Below are 21,760 nucleotides of genomic sequence, written 5' to 3'. Positions count from 1 at the left end.
TCACAGTCATCACCACCATCATCACAATCATCATCACAGTCATCATCACAGTCATCATCACAATCATCACAGACCTCGCCACCATCATCACAGTCATCACCACCATCATCACAATCATCATCACAGTCATCATCACAATCATCACAGACCTCACCACCATCATCACAGTCATCACCACCATCATCACAGTCATCACAATCATCATCACAGTCATCATCACAATCATCACAGACCTCACCACCATCATCACAGTCATCAACAGCATCATCACAGTCGTCACAATCATCATCACAGTCATCATCACAATCATCACAGACCTCACCACCATCATCACAATCATCACCACCATCATCACAGTCATCATCACAATCATCATCACAGTCATCATCACAATCATCACAGACCTCACCACCATCATCACAGTCATCACCACCATCATCACAATCATCATCACAGTCATCATCACAATCATCATCACAGTCATCATCACAATCATCACAGACCTCATCACAGACCTCACCACCATCACCACCATCATCACAATCATCATCACAGTCATCATCACAATCATCACAGTCATCATCACCACAATCATATTATGAACTCATAACAATATCACAGATTTACAATAAAATCTAAAATACTTATTCACCCTCATGCTACTCCTAATGACAACGACATTCAACATTGTTTCATTGTGAATTTACGCATGAAAACACACACACACACACACACACACAATGTCTGATTTATTTCAAAGACTAGTGTCGAGTGTCCAGTGATCTGTATGAAATGGGTCACTTCTGGAAAATCTAGAGTTTCATTGTGTTTTTTCATCTGTTGAGCAGCACTATTTATTTTCTCAGTCTTGAGCTGGAGCTGAAAGAGACTCATTTATCACAAACATGACAAGTCAAGCAAACACTCGGTCTATTCCCAGACCACACGCTTCCGCAAACAAATGCTAACACAACACATGTGTGTGAGATGAGAAGAGTTAGATATGAGCAACATGAGATCAGGAGGTCACCGTATGACTTCCGCTGTGAGAAACCAAAACTGAGGATCACAGGATTCACTCAACCAAACTCTTGTCTTATGATATTGAAGTAAAAAAAACATGCGCACCTTTCTGGACAGCCGGGCTGTTTTGGACGCTGGTGGTTTTGGATGAAGGTTTGGAGGAGTCTCCGTCAGAATCTTTACTTGTGTCCACTGACACCACCACATCTTTTATAGCTGAAGTGTCATCTTCACACATCAATCAAACATGTACAGGTCAGTCAGGTTTACACATGTCTCTGAGCTCTAAGCTAGCGTTAACATCATCAAGTCATTATTTCATGGCCCATTAGTCTGAGATCAACACACATACAGCTGCGTCACGCACATCTTTCTTGAGCCGTTATATAACCGAACACATACCTTGACCCTGAATGTGGGAGATATCAAGTCCTTCTCTCAGCCGGAGAATCACTACACCATACTGACAGTCAAACGCATCACTGCACACACACAAACACAACTCTTCATGTCTCGCAAACATTTGCTCAGAAATATTCATCAGATAGACAATATGTAGCAAACTCACTGAATGATGTTGATGTACGTCTCCGTATCTTTGATATCTCCGATCCTCCAATCGTTCTTAAAGCCCAGAACTAAAGTGTTGGGCCTAAGTCGACCGAGTCCAGCCGCCTGCAAATAGCAGATCTGTATCAGTGTATGAAGATTCTCCTCTAACGGTAAAACATCATCAAACCCACTCTAACCAACTGTTTTTTATTCCTGCATTTCTTTAACAAACTGATCATTTCTATCATTACACGGTAGAGCGGTACAGACGTGCTCGGCATCAAAATTCTTGGACAAAGCAAAATACTTGAATGACTTTTTGTCTGCAGTGGCTCTAGATTTCGTGGAAACCATCTAGGAGTTCGAAAAAGGTTTTCAAAACGGCTGGAAAATATTCAGCTCAAATAGTGCATTTGAATTGGCATTAGCCTATTTTGTTTCTAGGATGTAATGTTTAAAAGCTATAGGCAGAAATGTATGTGGAAATTTAGACTGTTGGTGGCGCTATGGAGTTCGGCTTAGAGACCTACATTCACCATTTTCAGTGTGCCAAATTTCACAACTTCCCCATGTGGCGGCCATAGACTTCAGAAGAACACTAACGGATGCAATAGGAGTTTACGCCATTTCCTGGCTTGACCCCCAATTTTCACAACATCCTTCAAATAATACAGACGTATCTTTCATTTAGTTTTCTCTTCTTTGGTCAATAAATCAGACTGTTGACGTGTTCAAGGCAGTTGTGGCACGACGGGAAGAGGAGTCATTAAAACCCTCTTACTGTAGCTGTTAGAAATGACATTTATTGCTTTTAATAAACGCTTATTCCATATTTTATTATTAGTCTCACTAGATTTTTCTAAAGAAACTACACATGATGTCATATATCGTAAAAAGTGGGTGACCACAGGGAAATACGGGGCCCAAGACCAAACCTGTTGAGAACCACTGATCTAGAAGAACATCCAGTTGTTGTATTGAGAATATTTTAATTTGACGGGGTTTTACGGTTATGAAAAAGCAATACAATTTGAATAATGAATTCTTCTTTTAAAATGACGTAGAGAGGAATATGTTTTATAAGGAAAATCTTCACTCTTGTGATGTCTCAGTGGTTTGGTATCTGTGGATATCATCATTCTTCCTCATGTCTTATCTGTCCAGCTCTGACTCAACAGGACAAACACACAGTAAGACTCTCAGTGTCTGCTTCAAAGAGGTCAAGGATTAATCGCTTCCAAACCCCCTGAAAAATGTCTTTAGTGATAACTGCTGTGAGGATCATGTGACAATAATCTTCGAATGGACTTTCAGACTCATGACAGGAACATTCGGACTCAGATTCACACAAAACTGATAATCCTGCTGTTATTCACGCAGCGCTGCTTCTTAAGGAACTCATTTCACTTTCTGTTGGTCTGAACATAACATCACACATTCTTCAGAAGACTGAAGGCACCTGCAGTAAGAACTGTGTTCCCTGGCGAAGGTCTTCAGAGACGACGGAGGTGTAAAAGGCTTTGGAGTTGTTGTTGAGGAGCCAGCGCTGATAGCGAATCATGTCACTGTTTAACTCTTTTAAGTTTGGTCGACGTGAACTCTGTGAACGACACAACAGGACACAGTTCATGTGCTATTATTATCATCATCATCATTTACCGTCAGATGATTCTTCCAGACAAAGACGGACTTTCAGACCATCAAACTATTGATCACAGTCTCACTCATTCTAACAGCAGCAACAAAACCCTCATCGGGTGACTCACGGCTCGCACGTGACCGCACAGCATCAGGCCCACGTTCTTAGTGAAAGCATGAACCAGATGAAGAAGTGCTGGACGACAGTTAGGAGCTCCGGTCATGACCAAACACTGAGGCCTGAAAGACACATTCAAGAGTTTCTCACAACCTCTCCAGAACACCAGAGGATTACACACATCACGAGTCTTGAGATTACTGTCGCTTCACATCCAACACACTACACCACTGAAGAAGAAGAAGATCAGTGACCATCACTGTTTGCCTCGGTCAATGAAATCAGAATCATGTTGAGAGGACGCGTCTCACCTGAATGTTTTGATGTGATCGGACACACCGCAGAGCTGTAAACTGTGTGCCAGAGCCTGATGATACGTCAACGCTTGAGTGGATGAACCCCAGTTCACATCTGAGACAGAGAGACCACCGCAAGAACATCAGACACACAGGCGCGCACACACATACACGAGCGCACGGCTTCACTGTACCTGGCTTCTTATAGCTGACATAAATGTAGAGCGACATGACGATGACGTTCGTCAACAGCGCCGCCCACCAGTTGATGACAAACATGACAACACAACACAGGACGGCCCCGGCCAGAGACACCCACATGTTGTAATACTTGAAGCTCGGCCTCCATCCTGTACAACAACCAGAGAGAAGACCGCGTGATGAAGTGGACACATCAAAGTCAACATCACTACACCGTCACGTGCCAGCTAACAGCCGCTAGTCAAAGTGCTGTGTGAAGGGCATCCAGAAACATAAAGAGATCACAGCGGCGTCTGGAATGTGACGGAGCTTCTCAATGCTGGTATCCAAGCATGAAAACACATTTGATTAAATGAGTTAGCATCAGTTAGCCGAGGGTTGTGTGACACAAACTAGTCATGAGGTTTAGTGGAGTCACGGTTACCTCGTAACGCTACAGAATCACATGACATAAAGAGTCTTAAAGCTGCAAGACCCTTTACCTTCATGTGTGTGTGGGTGTCGGAGGTCAACATATCTACCTGCTGGTCTTCTATTGAGGACAAACAAACCTCTTTACACAAAAGAAATAAAAAGAACGCAGAAAATACAACTTTAATACGAACACAATAACATCATGACCATCAGAAAAGATCACAGAAAACATCTCCAGGATTCCTGCAGTGGATGAGACGAGCAGTGAGTTTCTTTCTTCTTCAGAACACAAAGGAAGAGATTTTAAACAACAACATCGACTTGCATTGTACAAACACAAAAACTCATCGAGACACTTCTGGAAATATCTTCTGTTGTGTTCCGCTGAAGAAGGAAAGTCTCACACACGAGGTTGAATAAGTGATGTCAGACTGATATGTGGCGTGTTGTGTTTTTTAAGCTCAGATGTGTGATGCTAATCTTACCGGGGGAATTAGCCAGCGAGGCGTGAAACACTGAGAAGTTGATGAGAGCGTACGAGGCCAGAAAGAAGTTTGAAATGATGGGAGCGATGACGTTCAGCTCGGCTGGAGAACAGAAAAACACACATCACACATCACGTGTCACATGTCCTCTCACACACAAACTCACGCTGTCAACGTCTGCCTACCGATGAGAATAAACGCCAGAGCGATGGCAAAGGTGAGGAAATATCCTCGCAGGGGCTCGTTGTTTTTACCGTAACCCTTCGCAAAGCCTGCGATGCCGGGGTAGATGTTATCTTTACATAAAGCCTGAGGAAAAAGACACATGAAAATCACCAAACCGGTCTGACATCTAACCGTTTGCCTCCTTTAACAACGAGAGACACTCACCTGAAACACTTTGGGAGCGCTGACGAGAGACGCCAGGGCAGAGGAGAGGGTGGCAGAGAAGATCCCGGCTGTGATGAGAGGACTGAAACCAGACGCCACGCTCATGACCTGAACACAAACACTCTACTACATCATCATTCTCTTCACACACACACACACACACACACTCATGATGATGTACCTGAAAGTCATTGTAAAGGCCGTATTTGCAGGAAGATTGGGCTCCTTTAAAATGAGGTGTACACTGACTGAAGTCATAGCCTAACCTACAGGCGGCGTCACTGCAGTTTACAGCCGCTGCGCTCAGAGTAAAGTTACTGTCCTCACCCGTGGCGTCCCTCACGATACTCGCACCTAAAAACACACACACAGATATAAGACAAACACACAGTTTGTGTGAGGGCCAAACGTCCTCAGTCGGACGGTGAACTACAGACTCCCACTTTCATCTGTCTTATGAACGTACTGCAAATGCTCTTAAGAGCGCTGAAGGTGAACAGAAATGAGACACACAGCTCTCGGCAGACCTCTCTCGGGTACAGAAGACAGTGTTCACATCAACCGATCACTGACGTTAATAGAATATCAAATCAATGGAAGTCTATGCAGTGTCAAACGTGTGTGTTTACCTGTGGAGACGGCCACACCCACATACACCAGTCCTGTGATCAGAATGGCCAGCATTGTTCCTCTGGGGATGGCCATCTGAGGGTCCTGTGCACAAATCAACATTTACACACCAACTGCCAACACAACATCATCAAACAAGAAGAAGAATCCCCAGCACTCACTGCCAGATCTCCTGAGATGTTTGCTCCGGCCAGAATTCCTGTGGCCGCTGGGAAGAAGATGGAGAAGACGGAGAAGAAGGTTTCACCTCGAAAGTCCGGACCAAAGTTTTCTGCCATGATGCCAGCTGAAAGATCAGCAACATCCTCATCAACCTCATGTGAATATACAGAGACACAACTTTCTTCACACACAACATCTAATGTGTTCTGTGTGTGTTTTTGTTTTGCTGTGTTAGAGTTGCGTGAATGTTCTCTGAAAGGCACCAAAGACGTTCTCGCAGTAACACACGTTCCTCTTTTTAGTGTTGAACTGTACTACAACATTCAGAAGTGACGTCGCCATAACCTAACAGTGATGTGAGTCAGATCTGCTGCCAGTTCTCACCATCATAGCCGAAGAAGCCGTATTTCTGTTTGGACTCCACGGCGATGAAGGAGCCGATGAAGTAGTTGAAGATTGCCGTCACCAAAATGACCAGGAGGAATATCTGAGCCTGAGACACAAGATCACACACATGAATGTACAGATCAGAACTGATCGCAGAACAGTGAGCTGACGAGAGATCTCATGCCTTTGCCTCCCATTCCATCCCAGCCACTGAAATACCCAACAGCAGAATGACGGTGATGGTGCCGACGATCCGGATGTCATTATTCCTGTCCAACATCAGCATCCCAGCATCCTACAACACACACACACATCATCAGCATCCCATCATGCATCACAAGTGGCTTCTGTTGTGAGAAAGAGATGAATCTCACCATTAACAGCTCGACCACAGTTTCAGCAAAGCCCACCACATACATGGCCACAGCTACAGCGTTAGCAAAAGCAAAGATCAAACCGATAGAGCCGCCGAACTCCGGACCCAAACTCCTGGAGATCAGATAATACGCCCCACCTGAGACACACGCACATCAACAACAACCTCAACAAATATACACACACACACATTGTGAATTAGATGCTAGGTTCCTTTAGTGCTGGTAAATACAAATAATGTACGTTATGATTAGCTGAATGATTGTTTCCAATGTTTCTTTGCTATCAACCTTTACACTAACTCAACATGAACACGTTTCTGTCTTTATGAATAGCAGAAATCACTGAGAGTGATGTATTGTATGTACGAAGCGTGTTTGTGAAAGATGTGGATGTAATGCATGGCAGGAAATATTGAAGCTAATCTCACAGACACACACACGTGCATGAATGTCTCGTTGTGCTGATGAGTGAGTGTGAGAAACACAGTCAGTGCTGTCAGTCACTCGTCTAAAACAAAACTCAAGACTAAACATACAAAACTTCAGGATCACATTCATGGAAACAAACACCTGAAGAGCTCATGAGAAAACATTTCCCAGAAGCCCCATCATGACGTCCTGATGAGAAGAGCCACTATCAGTTTCAGATGTTCTCACGGAGGCGAGAGAGGTGACTGTCAGATTTCAGAGGAACGTGTGGAGAACTTCTCATCTTCATGTGTTTAATAACACTCACACGCTTCATGGTCACGCCACACACACTTCTGTTCACGGTCAAACCCTTCAGAGTGTGTTTGCATTTGCTTTGACTTTATTATCGCTTTATAACACGTCTTATTAACAGTACAGTTGCTCCTCGCTGCAGAACACCAGATCCACTGAATTCAGTCTCCTCCCACTGCGTCTCGATTGGTGGATGCTGAATAAAGCTTGATTTATTCAGGTATTTTTAATAATATTTTCTTGGATTAAGGTTTAGGGCGAGGGTTCTAAATTGCATATATAAAGTGGGAGGAGTTGGATCTGGATGTTGCGTTCTGCAGCGAGGACCATCTCTACGGAAATGAAAGTGTGCAGTTAGTAAAGGAAGAGTTCATTAACACATCTTGTGGAAATATCAGCAGCCTTTAGAATGAACCTCCAGTGACACCGCAGAAGACGTCTGTCTGGTGGACAAATCTCATTTACTGAAACACAATCCAGCAGCAGCTTTATGCAATGTACCCAATGGATCTGGATCAATCCCAGCATGCACCTGTCATGAGGTGGAGAATTACCTCCTCGTACGAAGCCGTTGGTGGCGATGGCCGAGGTGGAGCAGCCTGTGATGGACGTCACAACGGTTGCCATCAGCACGATGATGCAGGAATACGCTGTGAAGAGAAAAACATGATGACGCGATGCTGCTGGTGTTTGTGAAGATGTGCAGCAGCTCACGCGGCCGAGATAAACCTACCGATTCCGGCCTGGCCCACGATCCACGTCATGCGAATGAACAGCATCACGCCCCATATGTTTAACATGCAGCGCACCTGCACACACAAGAGGATGCTGAGAACAACATCAACACATTCAAGAACAAGAGTGTGTCCAACATCAGCTGAACCCCAGAACAACACATCAGAAAGATCCGCTTCAACACACAACCTGAAACTACCAGACTGCTCGTGAGATTTTATTTAAACAATTATTACATGGCTGGCTGGAACGCTTGATTCTGATTGGTCAGTCATTGGCAGGTTCATTATTCCCAGATAACAACCTCTCAGAACTAATAACACACCGTAACCCGGATACAGTTTTTTTTTGACAAATAACTATAAATATGTCTTTTAATAACATACATGACATTATATTTACAAACGATTAAACCAATTTACGTGTTTGTGACGTTTGAACATCGTTTCTGACCTCAACACTGAAACTAAAGGTCTTTTCCTCACAGAAGTATATATGAGTTGATCAAATATTTCATGTCCAGTTTGATGTCATGTGTCCAGTAGTCGTGTGATAAGAGGAATAATGTTCAAGCAGCCGTCTGTTATCATGAAATAAAGCCCTTCAGTGAGACACAAGACCCTCCGCTTCACGATCACACTGAAGGGCTTAACAACCGGCTCTCTGAACATTATCCCTGACAGAGAAACCTATATGGCCTGTATCATAAAATACTCCCAGAAAAAATGTGTATAAAATGAACACACAAGTAAATGACATATTCAAAATACTAACAAAATAAAAAATAAACTGAAAAGACACAAAACGGCTTTATGTCCATGACATGAAATAAATGTGTCTAATATAGATGTCTATTCACAGATAAGTGTTGGTTTTAACGGTTTTATACTAGCATTAGCATTAGGGGTAAATATCTTTAGTTATGCTCACAGGATTATTCCTTCAGAACACATCAGGCTGAAATGCTTTCAAATGCGGATTGAATTCCTGTGGTGGTTTGGGTGAAAATGAAACGCAGGACAGTCTGAATAACATCATGAGACGCAGCGTGACGTCAGACCAGAGGAAGTCTTTGTCATAATAATGAACAGGAGACATGAAACAGAGGCCAACATCGCCCTTCCTCAGCCTCCTCCTGACACCTTCAGTCATATGGTGTGTTCATGAGGTGTGATATCACGTGTTAAGACGTTAGTGCCGCTCCAAATCATGTCACAGACACAACTAAACACTAGCCGTCTCCTGATGACTGTCCAGTTCCAAATAAACTCACTTCTTCACTTTGATATACATGTCGTGTTCCTCAACTCATTTGATCCCTGTGCAGTAGTTTCATTATATCAATCTGAATCATATTGACTTCAAGTGTATTGGGCTGAACAACTCTGCATTATCTGAAATCTCCTTTAATGGCTTCTGGAAATGACAGAAAACATCTTAACGTTCATTTAGTTTGATGACACATTTCCCACCCACTACAGTGAAGATAAGAAGAGGAGTTTAGCACGAGTTACTCACCAGCACTCCTTTAACCCAGCCAAACTTCACCACTCCTTTAGACTCCGACGCTTCTTTAGCCGCGGCTTCTTCAGCAGGTGTCAACTCATCTCCATTAGCAAAGCCATCTTCAAACGGCTCCTACAAACACACACAAACATCCACATCAATAAACTAGGACTGTAACAAATGATTCTTTTGATCATCCAATAACATTACCATTATTACAACAATTATTCCACTAATCATTCATTATTTTGCAGATTATTCAAATATTGAGTTTGACCTATTTTAACTAATGCAGATTTTAAAAATCAAGGCCTAAAAATAAAGTTCCTTAAGATTGTTGGGTGAACCCGGACATGATGTGCTGTCTGACAAGTGGAAAGTTGCTAACGTCATAGACACATTAAACTCTGAAGAGCAGCGACGCTACATCGCTGAATCCACATCAAAGATGCTCAGCGCCGAGAACAGAAATGCTTTAATTTGATTTTTAATTCAAGTTTGTCAATGCAAAAGTTTTCAAAGTATATCGTATCTGGTATGAACGCTTTAACGGTCACTACAGCAACAAAATGCATTAACATCATTCAATGATGTCGCTCAACAGAGGGTTTTAGACATTTAGAAATCCTAACAATAGTGTTGTCTATAAAACATTTCACAATTAGAATATTAGATGAAAGACAAACCAGTAAACCAGCATTGACTTTCTGCTAGTGAAGAGTGTTCATCTGGATTTGATTTGGCTTGTGGGGGTCACACACAATCTTTCAACACACATTCAATATTTCCATCCTGTGGCCGTCTGTATGAAGGCTGAGTGGACTGACCCGCCCGCGGGTGCTTGTCTGCTGAAGGGTTCATTTTGGATCTTATTAATACTTCAGTCAGTAATGTCACATGAGAGGTTTCAGTGAATGAAAGATGCCTGCTGAAAGCAATGAAAACTGCTTTAATAAACCGTGTGTGTGTGTGTGTGTGTGTCAGGGGAATAGCAGCGGTCAGATGCCCTTGAGTTTGTGAAAGGTCAAACACAGGAAGCAGAAACAATGCTGTGACATCATTACTGCCCTCCCGCCCTCTCTATAAATGAAACTGAAGTTTATTACATCCCTCCCCACCACCGCTTGGCTGTAGCACGAGGACAAAGCAAACGACGGCAGCGTGATGAATCGTGAAAGAGTTTGTGAGGGGATGAAGATCAGATGATGGGCTTCTGTTCTGTCTACACCAGTTCAGAGAAGATCACGTCCTCTTCGCTGTCCTTCAACATATGAGTCAGTGTTGATGTATGGACGTTTATTGATGAGTGATGGCTTCAGGTCATACAGTATTACACACGCCAGAACGCACACACACTGCCTCCTGATGTTGATCTGAACTCTTGGTATAAAGGACACGGAGTCTGTTCTTGCTAAATTAAAGTAGTGGTTGAGTGATATGGGCTTCTTGATGGCCGATGCAGATATTAAGAACGCACTGTGGTCAATTGGCCGAAATAACATAAAAATGCAAATAAATAAGTAAATGACAGACACAGAAAAACGGTGAAGCAGACATGAACACATGAAAAGATCCACACGTGACATTCCATGAATTGTGGGCAGCTTAACATGGCTGAATGTTTTTCAAAATGATGTGATCAATAAGTCATGGCAACATAGGTTTTACCCATGATTCATTGACGTTCTTAACTTCACTCTGCACAACATGAACGTGTAAATGAGCGTCCGTCCGCCATCACTTCAGCTTCTTCAAACATCCATTAGAACATGAAACAAACAACACACAACAATGTCTGTCCGTCTGCCAACAAACACACACACACAATCAAAGCATCAGACTTCATCATTCCAACACATTTCATGAGCTGTATTCAGACAGTAATGGTTTCTCATGGGGATGTCGTGTTTTCATCATTTACAGGGGTTAGTGGGGGATTTTATTTCTGTCTGAATCCAGAATGTCAATGTTTTCTTCCACCGCCCACATTTCTCTTAATGCACACAAGCACAGAGGATTTTCTCATGCACGTTTATTACTGCAGACATCTTCATGAGGAACATTTAGTGAAAGGAATAAAGCTGAAGAACACAAGGAATTTATATGTAGTGCACAAGAGTACAGCGGCTGTCCTAAATAACACAATGTGACCTGCGGGATGGGGGGTGTTATTAAAGCAATCGAAACAAGCAGGAAAGCATTTTCAGTCGGTCCAAGCCATTAGTTTAGCATGAGTCATGTGTACATTTTTATCTCATATCCAGCATTTATTTCTTTATTTATTCATCACAGGTGTCCATGATGGAGCCAACCGCTCGCTGCAAACAGGAATTCTGGGAGATTGTTATTTACAGAAGTCTCTAAGGACAGTTCACTTCAATAATGATGTTGGTGACAGTGGTGTGCTGAAGTCATTTCCTGTTTCCTTCTCTCTCTTCCCAACATTGTCTGCCCTTCTGCACTGCAAACTATCCAAAATAAAGACTAAAAGAGGCTAAAAATAACTAGTAAATTATTGTATTCTGCATTAGGAAACATAAATAAACCTCATGAAGAAACTTCTCTTACAGGTCTTTGTGGTGTTCGTGTGTGCAGGTTGACAACACATGTTTATTATTGAGGGTTGTTGAAACGAATCTTCAAACGATTCACAAATCCTCTTCTGTGGGAATGAGGCATGTTTTGAAAAAAGAAAAAAAAAAAATCACCACCACAGTCCACTAATAACAACCCTCTTACTGTCAGATATTATTTAACAATCGTGTGTCAGCACAGTCATGGGTCTGCAGTGTTTCACAGCTTCTCTGAAAAGATAAGAGGCTCAGCTGTGATAATTTACAACTGTTTGTCCACTGACACACTGCCGTACAGACTGGTAATGTCTAGCTGAATCATACACACAACAGTGTAGGTGTCGTCCTTGACTGCCATTAATGACACACTTGACTTTCTCTGTATGATGAGAGTTTAACAGCCTTCATGAGAGCAAACATGAACTCCATTCACAAACTGACTGCTGGGAATAATGGTGAAAAAAACCTTCCCAAGGCACATGATCCCGTAGAAGAGATTCACATGAGAACTTAATGATGGAGAATTACAGACAGTTAAGTGTGTTTGATCTGTGCCAGCACTCAAGGAATTCTTTATAACTAAAATATTGCTTTAGGGAATTGCAATGAAACTGAAAACTTTTACTTCAGATTCCCAAGGACAAAACGATCATTTTTATATTAGACATCCAATTAAGCCATATGTGACCCTGGACAACAAAACAGTTTGAACAACTTGAAATAGATATGTACACACCACCTTAAAGCTGAATAAATTAGCTTTCCATTGATGTGTGCTTTGTTAGGATAGGATATTTTTTAGCCGAGATAAAACGGATTCAATTACATAAGAAGCTTGTGTAAGTCTGAAAATTCTAAAACTTTTTTCCTCTTGAACATCCTGTCCGCTTTAATATCTATGTTCATGGTGACTTGCCGTTTACTAAGCAAGTAAAATAAGAGGTTACACTTAAAAACAGCCTTACCACTTCATTTGGATTTAAAGAACAAGAATCTTTTCAACAGAATGCTCCACAGGGGGAAACTGAAGTTTATTTTGCTGAAAAGAAGTTGTTGGTGATGAAGTTCATTGAAGATGTTTGAGAGGTTTCCTTTAATCTTTTGTCTAATCTGTTATGTTTCAGGCAGAGAACTGTTGGGCAACCAAAAAGTGAAGTGTCTCAACTCAACGACGCAAGCGCTTGTAACTTGCGTGTACATGAAAGAACATGATCAGAGACGATCCCCCCACACGACCACACCCTCATCCTTCGGCCAGCATCACCTCCACCCGTGCGTGTCCCTACACAACACAACGCTGGCGTCTCCATATACATGTGTGTGACACGAGCGAAACTCCATTTCATCAGGCCTTCAAGGCTTCAGCGGGCGGAGTTTCATCAGGTAAGCCGTGCGTGTGCATGCGCGTAAGAACGGATATTAACATCATCACTGACACTATCAGTACAGACACCCAAACAGAACAGAACATTCAGTCTGAAACACATTAAACACCTCAAAGTTACAACATGACAATACTTCTGTACGTTCACTGTTAAATAAATCAAATCTCAATTCATTTCAGTGGCACATTTAGACCACAACGACTTACTGACAACAACGTCTGTCAAAATGATTCATCTTTCCAAACACAAACAATAATGAACTAAATCAGGCCCATTAGAAACTGGAATATCACTTCAGTTCATCAAACCATCCAGAAAGTGAGGAAAGGTGTTGACTGAGGGTCTTTCTCTGTCTTCAGAAGGGTCAAAACATCCCATGTCTGATGAGGTAATGCAGTGAACGTGAGACAGCAAACATCACATGACTGCAGCACCTTCAGACTGCAGACACGGAGCTGATGGACGATGATATTCAAAAACTGAATGTGCAAACAAGCCATCTACTGTCAAATGATGAATATGCTCGTTTTCATCGTCTGATACAATCACCACACAGCCCATGGCCGGTCTCTGGCTGTATAACAGTGGCTGACATGTTTTCAAGAATCCTGCGGGATGGGAAACAAAATCACTATTAATCACAGGACTTGGAAAAATGTAAACAGGAGTGGGTGGGATTGGGAATGAAAGCGTCAGGCGCATTTGACTTTTTGGCTGGAGTTTCCCTTTAAAGGTGTCACATTTGAGGGATTTCAGATCTATAACAGGTGTTTTCTCTCTTTGTGAACATATTTTAACTTTATTCTTCACCATTGTCATCACAGATTTTTTCCCTTCTGGATCGTAAACCGACCCAATCTGCTGTGATTGGTCACCCGCTTGGAGCGCCTCACTATACCTTGAGCTTTAGCTCTTAGCAATAAACAGCAACAATGGCGTCAGTTTCACTTCTTTAGTTCAACACGTGACTATATATATCAGAAGCCTTTTATCCAAACGTAATGGAGGCCTGCTAATGTGCATGTGTAAACGTCAAACCTCAGTAGAGATCGCAAGCGTGTTTCCTACTATTGCGAGGTCTGTGTGCGCCATCTCTTCTACTATGGCGAGAGACATGACAGAACGGTTCTGCATCGTGAACACAATTTACTTATTTTTTCAGTCTTTTAGAATCTTTATTTCTTAACCAGATCTTCCATGATTTGGTTTAAAAAAAGGAAATATGTGAGCCGAGCCTTTAAGGAATAAATAGGTGTGTTTGGTTCAGTAAAGCAAAAGCAAATGTGTTTGTGTTAAAAGTATGTTGACAAACAAGCAGTGCAACAGTTGTGCATCCTCACAGGGATTTTAAACACTCGAGGCTGTCAGGAAACTTTCAACCAGTCTGAAAAGAATGCTGTCTAGAATGACATCTGACATTTCCTCCACTCGCTGCTTCAAGCTTTTCTGTGTTTACGTTTACATTCATTCATTTGTCAGACGCTTTTATCCAAAGCGACTTACAAGTAGTTTTATACAGTGTCACATTACTGCAGAGCAATCAGGGGTAAGATGTCTTGCTCAAGGGCCCTTCAGTCATGACCTGCTGAGATTCAAACCTTCTGATCACAAACCCAACGCTCTGACCACTAGACCACAGCTGACCCCTTGTGTTAAAGCAACAATGACATCTCGATCGATCTGAGGACGCAGTACACAACACCTCCCTAAAGATATGAAGTCTTCTCATAAGAACAAAGAAAAACGTCCTCAAGTGAAGGTGATGAGACATGACAGTAGTGAACAGAAGCAGTGAATGTTATTCACCACAGGCTCAAGGAATGAGCGCGGACACAGTTCATGACTCTCTTAATCACACTACATTTCCTCTGAGTCTCACTGCTCTAAACAGGAAGTGACCCCCCCTACCCCATAAACACCCTCCAAACTTAACCCCCCAGTGCAGTCTGGGATGTGATAAACAGCCCTCAGAAGAGTTCACCTTCAGCACAGAGCTGATGTTCTTCACAATGAGTCCTTTGTTCATAAGGACGCGGGCAGGACGGTGTGATGGGATACTAAAGGCTCTTTCACACTTGTGTAACTTGAGCAGGGGCTGAACTTCACTGGGCTTTTCTGTTTTAACTACACTTATAAAGCCAGAAAGTCACATTTAATACGCAAGTGATAACGTACAGAGAGCCGGCTGTTAAGGGGGAAATAATCCCCTCAGTGTGATCAGGACGTGAAGCGTCTTGTGTCTCAAACCGTTCAAAGCTGCACAGAACCATGGGAATATGACATCAATGTTCCGTGAGAGCGTTCGGTCTGCGCAACACAGAAAGAAGTCAAACACACATCCTTCAGTTCTGAGACCGAGGGAGTCTTTCCTGCACTTATCACAAGCATCATTCATCACTCAGAAATCACATTAAATGTTACAATAAATCTTTTGCATCACACGTTATAAAACAACGATGGCGGTCTATAGCTGTGGGTTCACACAAACGCTGTGTTGGATGATGTGTATCAACATTAGCATTGGCTCTTAAAGCGACAGTAACCTAATAAACCTGATGCTTTCTCGGCTATAAGAAGTCTATTTATTACCAAAACACTTCACAGTACTACAGGAAAATGGGAATAAAACAATGGTAAAATTCAAACCCTATTGTCTACTGGTCTTAATTACGGCTTTTCAAATGAATCAATAATTATCCATATCAAATGATATGAAACATTAGATAGAGAAACATCAGCTGTATCGTCCAGCCCTACTTCACATGATGTAACACTTGTTAAAGTTTGTGATCTACTGGATTATACCAGTATACAACAATAACTTAAAACACTGTAAATATTACTGAGCGACCTCTGACCTCTGACCCACACACACACACACAGGCTGGAGTTAAAGATGCTGTAAAAGTGCCACAGTGAGCTCATCTCATTCAACAAACGGCTCATTGTTTCTCATGTGTCCGCTCCCATTCAGCACATCTCTCACAGTTCATTCAGAGGAACACCCGGAGTTAGATTTCACAACTGCTCACTTCCATTTCTCATGAAAAGTAATCCATCATGACACACATTGATCATTCTTTCATCATTAAACAAGTGAGAAATCAAACATGAAAATAGAGAAATCAAGTCTCTTCAACCAACCTTGGCTTTATATGTTCATCCAGAGATGACGCTGATCATAATGTTGTTGTGGCTAGTTTTAAAATGGCCATCGGCTGTTTTCATTACACAGATCTGGCAACCCTGACTGTGTTCAGAATACATTTATCGTGCCTGATGTAAATGAAAACTTAAATGAACCTGTGTTTGAATAAACTTCACAACTAGTGTGGTGTGTTGTGCGTGTGCGCATGTGTACTCGGGGGACGGCAGTCACTATGGTGTTCAGTCACACAGGAGGTGTCGAGGTGACATCTGGACAGAGTAACAAACGTCTGTTACATCATCATCATCATCATCATCATCATCATCATCATGACAATGGCTCAATCACACTCCATGAAGGCAAACACATGCACACCAGAACTATTATAAACCAAACGAATCATTTTAGTGCTTATTAAAGTCCAGGGGGGGGCGCGACTCACTTCAGGGTTCAGGACGCTGCATGAGAAACATGTTCAGAGCTCGACAGGTTTACACTCGTCTGAATCTGATTCACAAAAGACGCTTGACGGCAGGAGCAAACGCGTTCACATGTGTCTACCTGCACATCTCCACAGCTTCCAGCGTTAATGTTTTCAATATGAAAAGAACTTAACACCGACTACATTAAACTACTCTTGACCCATATGACTCAAGGGCACAGGATACAGGTACAACCTTCATTGACTTTCTTCATGTTATTCACACATGCCATCTCACGTCATCACGGTGTACAGTGTTATTAGAATATTACATTTGGTTACAATAACTGGTTGAAAAACGTCTTAGTAACAGGTTTGACAAACTAATGAATAAATACGATCAAAATAACAATCTGTTACAGGACACATGGACAAACTACAGACTAGAGCTGTGCAATTAATACAATTTTGATTTCAGCTCCCAACCATCACAAAAACGATGTAATCCAGAAAAAACAAATTATTAAGTAACATTCTGTTTTGTAAGTTATTTTGGCCCGTGTTCTGCACTCAATGACGCACATGCGCACTTTGGCCCTTCCTGAAGCCCAATCTCCCTCATCTTATACTTGTGTGTGGTTTCTGGTGGCATATAACAATCAGCGCACGTGAAGATGGGGACAAAGATCAGCCACAAAAGCATTTGCTCAACAAGCAGTTCTGTTGTTTGGGAACATTTTGGATTCGAAGCAGCGGACGTGGATCAAACTCCTTCAATTAATATATTAAGGAAAGAGAATTCACTGTTTTGTTCAATAAATGCAACAGATTTCCAAATTCAATGAGTAATCGTATAAAACAATGGGGATTTCAATTATTACCAAAATAATCATGATTTTGATTTTCCCCAAACAACAGAGATGCTCAGCATGCCGTACTCTTCATCTTGAAGGGAAACTTCACACAAAAATCACTATTCTGTCTTGAATGACAGTTGTACCAAATCTTTATAAATCTCTTTGTTTAGTTGAACACAGAGAAAGATATTTGGACGAATGCAGTTCTTGGACCACATTGACTCCCATAAAAGGAAAAAATACATTGGAATTCAAAAGTACATTGAAGAATTTCAAAATTCTTGTTCAACAGGACAAAAAATATATATGAAGTCATTTTTTCTACTATGGTACTTAATGGGGTCTAATACCTGTTTGGTCATAAGCATTCTTCCAGATATTGTGTTCATCAGAACAAAGACTTTTTTACAGATTTGAAAAACTCAAAGGTGAGGAAATGACGACAGATTGTCCCTTTTTTGGTGAAGTATCTGTTTAAGGCTGTAATACACTACAAGAAAAACTAGACATCATACACGTTGCATAGAAAACAATAAATGATCAAATCAAGTCCAGACTGAAAGTCTAGTAGTTTATTCCAGCCATTAACTCGGTTGTTAACGTGCTGCTGACCAGCCTGTGTGATGTCAGGGTTTTGCCAAACAATGTTTTTCTCCGCCACAGATTGATTTAATCAGAATGTGATTATGAGAATTGCAGATCATGACTGGTGTGCTTGTGATGACTGCAGGAAAGAAGGAACGGAGAGCGTGTGCACTCGGTGTGTTCGACTTCATTCTGTGGTGCGCAGACCGATCGGCATATATCTGCAGATGCAGACGGCATCGTAAGCTTTTAAACGTTCCTGCGGAAGTTTGATATCATATGCCGATCGGTCAAATGAAGCAGAACATGCTGGTTTCTGAACTGTCCCTCAGCCGCACACATCAATCAAAAGCAACTCATCTGTAATGACTTCATAATATACAGAAAATCTTTTGCACCTAAATCTTTGTTCAGTCAGATCGCAGCTAGTTTAAACATTTTAAGTTCACACACTAAAGACTGGTATCTTTTTCCATCCCTAAAGCCTGTGTTTCCTCCTGAGAACTTCAAATATACACTTTTTTAAATGCGCTGTATTACCTAGTTATGTTACGCTACCTTAGTTGATTTTATTTATTGTTGCAAATGCGATGCAAAGCCAAACAAGAACCAAACAAAAAGACAATATTTATATGCGCTGGTGATCAGCAGTGTGGAGGGTCCGTCATAGAAGGAAGTAGGGCTGTTGGATTATTTTGGCAAATATTGAGATCCTGATTATTTAACACGATTAATCATTAACCTTTAAAACAACATAAAAATAAATGTAGTTTTTAATGTATTTTCTCAGTTCAATTCAAATTAATAGCACAGCTGAACCGCTGTAAAGTAAAGGATGCGCTGTGGATTTATACTACAAGAAAAGAGAGGATCCTTGCTAAATAGAATGCGGCACAATAATTGTTTTCCTCTATTATTTTGTTTTTGTAATTGATGAAGGACAAAATTGACGATTACGATTACAATTGCACAGCCCTAGAAGGAAGGCATGTGCCAGCTCGGTGGATGCCACATGGCGACTACAAACCAAGATGGCTGCTTGATCCAGGACTACTAAACCAGATGCCTCGGCGAAGGACACAGCTGTAGTGAAGGAAGTGTTAATGAGTGTGTGGCTGAATCCGAAATCTCATACTCAAAGACTAGGTACTTACTTTCAGTGAGTACGTACCTAACGGGGCTAAATGGCTACATACAGTTTTGCCTGAATGCCTGTAGTAAGAATGCGATTGGCCATCGTACGCCGTATTGACGTGATCACGTGACGTAATTACGTGACGTAATTCTTCTTTTCCTTTCAATGTCGGGTGGCAACATACGTTTGAGGTGCATATCCGCCACCTACTGTACTGGAGTGTGGGCCAGAGATTAGCCATGTGATGTAATGACAAGCGCAACAACTTAGTGTTAATGCAACCCGTCTCTCATAACGTAACATGGGCTTTGTACAAGTAAACAATACAAGTACAGCACATTCAGAGCTTTTTACTTACATGTATTTTCATTTTTAGGGCTATACGCTTCTGATAAAAGTAAACAATTAAAAGAAATACAGCAACTTTGTGATTTTGAGATGCATTTTTCTCCGTTCCATACTCTCCATTGTGAAGAATGATTATCCCAATGGATCTTCTTTTTGTAACAGAAAAATGCAACTGCTGCTAATGATTCTTTTGTCTGTATTCTGCCTATTGGTTGAGGTCTCACGTAGATAACAGAAGAGATTTTTGTATTGGAGCAATGTGTTTGTGTTTATTAAGTATGTTTTAACTTTTTTTAATTATCATGTATTCTGTTATGTCTATGAGTTAAATTAAACATTTAAGCAATATATAATATCGTAAAGGGCAAATATACTTATGAACACAAACGTAAATAAACTGCTGAAAATAAGCTTCGTATTTCATTTTTATGAATTAAAACTATGCACAATATAAAACATGGTCAATTTAAGAACAAAGCAAAGTCAATGTAAATGTAACATTAGCTTTACAATAATTAACAACATGTTTCATTGTACATGACAGTCGTCAGAGACTGTTTTGCGGGCTGTATGGTATTATGTCCCGTGGGCTCGTGGAATATAAAAGCATCTCAAGGATCCGTCGCGGAGTACTTCAGTCCTTTCGCCTACTATATAGTGTGGAAGTATGTGATTTCAGTTCACTTTTTTCTTTATTTATTATCAACATTATAAAGACAGATCTGAGTGTTTTTTGGGAGTTAGAAGAGTAGTGTGTTTTCTCTGCTGTCGGTTTTCACCAGAGTAAAATAGACCTATATGCTTGTTATTCTTATCAAGCCCAACCGTAACCCTAAATCAAAACAAACAAGAAACCATATATTACAGACTGTCAATATACATTGCGTTTGGCTCGTTTTCTCTTACATATTTTGTTTTTGAATTTTCACTTCACGCAGGTTTAAATGCAGATTACACATTTTTAAAAACCTATACACAGGATATAATATTAGTGCTTCTTTTAAGGATTAAATGATAATTATAAGCTTGATGTGAAATTGTGACTAAATAAAAACATAAATTACGTCTTTGAATATTCATTTAGTTAAATTAAGTTAAAGAGCTCAAATATTAGACTATGAAATTACTATAATGCCGATAAAAAAACGATAAAAGATGCCGGACATGAACCGCACATGGTAAGTGACCCAGGAAAAACCCTGATTGATTGCATTTGAGTCGATCCATTGGAGGTTTTAAAGGAGCCGTTCTTTGGCTTTTTTCAAAGCTTTGATTATATTAGTTTTGCCTTTTTAAATTGGACCCGAGGTGGATTATAAAACAAACAGATTGACCAGGAGACACGTGCAAGCAGGACTTCAGAGGACATTCACAGAAGTGTTTTAGAGACACACACACAATATCAGTGTGTTACACAGACAGCTTTGACAGCCGATGTTAAAGTCATGGAAGCTGTTATTTGACCGTTGGTGATCTGAATGTGTGGAGTTGAATTCTTATTACCAGCTGTAGGACTGTGATGAAACTGAAAGAAGTTTAAATGTTTACAATCTCTGATAACCAAACACTACTCCACCTCTTCTCTAAGGAAGGTCCTTTGGACAGAGATTACTAAAAGCACTCGGAATAGTGACATCATGTACCCGGGAAGTAGAGGGCTGTAGTCCCATT

General features: G+C 41.2%; 1 protein-coding gene across 1 annotated transcript in view; it reads right to left on the bottom strand.

Moving 5' to 3' along the window:
- Positions 1-21,760, bottom strand: part of slc12a2 (solute carrier family 12 member 2) — a 33,442-nt gene that overhangs the window by 5,212 nt on the left and 6,470 nt on the right. Inside the window, exons 2-20 of the mRNA XM_079448753.1 lie at positions 9,650-9,769; positions 8,130-8,205; positions 7,951-8,046; positions 6,671-6,810; positions 6,481-6,591; positions 6,294-6,402; positions 5,909-6,033; positions 5,747-5,831; positions 5,299-5,471; positions 5,118-5,225; positions 4,913-5,036; positions 4,728-4,829; positions 3,822-3,977; positions 3,643-3,742; positions 3,342-3,453; positions 3,035-3,175; positions 1,592-1,698; positions 1,426-1,505; positions 1,129-1,251 (exon numbers count right to left, since the gene is read on the bottom strand). Coding sequence (XP_079304879.1) covers positions 1,129-1,251; positions 1,426-1,505; positions 1,592-1,698; positions 3,035-3,175; positions 3,342-3,453; positions 3,643-3,742; positions 3,822-3,977; positions 4,728-4,829; positions 4,913-5,036; positions 5,118-5,225; positions 5,299-5,471; positions 5,747-5,831; positions 5,909-6,033; positions 6,294-6,402; positions 6,481-6,591; positions 6,671-6,810; positions 7,951-8,046; positions 8,130-8,205; positions 9,650-9,769 — 2,188 coding nt within the window. The remainder of the gene's footprint in view (positions 1-1,128; positions 1,252-1,425; positions 1,506-1,591; positions 1,699-3,034; positions 3,176-3,341; positions 3,454-3,642; positions 3,743-3,821; positions 3,978-4,727; positions 4,830-4,912; positions 5,037-5,117; positions 5,226-5,298; positions 5,472-5,746; positions 5,832-5,908; positions 6,034-6,293; positions 6,403-6,480; positions 6,592-6,670; positions 6,811-7,950; positions 8,047-8,129; positions 8,206-9,649; positions 9,770-21,760) is intronic.

This window comes from Barbatula barbatula (assembly GCF_947034865.1).
Source record: "Barbatula barbatula genome assembly, chromosome: 24".
NCBI classification, from domain to species: domain Eukaryota; kingdom Metazoa; phylum Chordata; class Actinopteri; order Cypriniformes; family Nemacheilidae; genus Barbatula; species Barbatula barbatula.
This window is presented reverse-complemented; position numbering and strand designations above follow the sequence as displayed.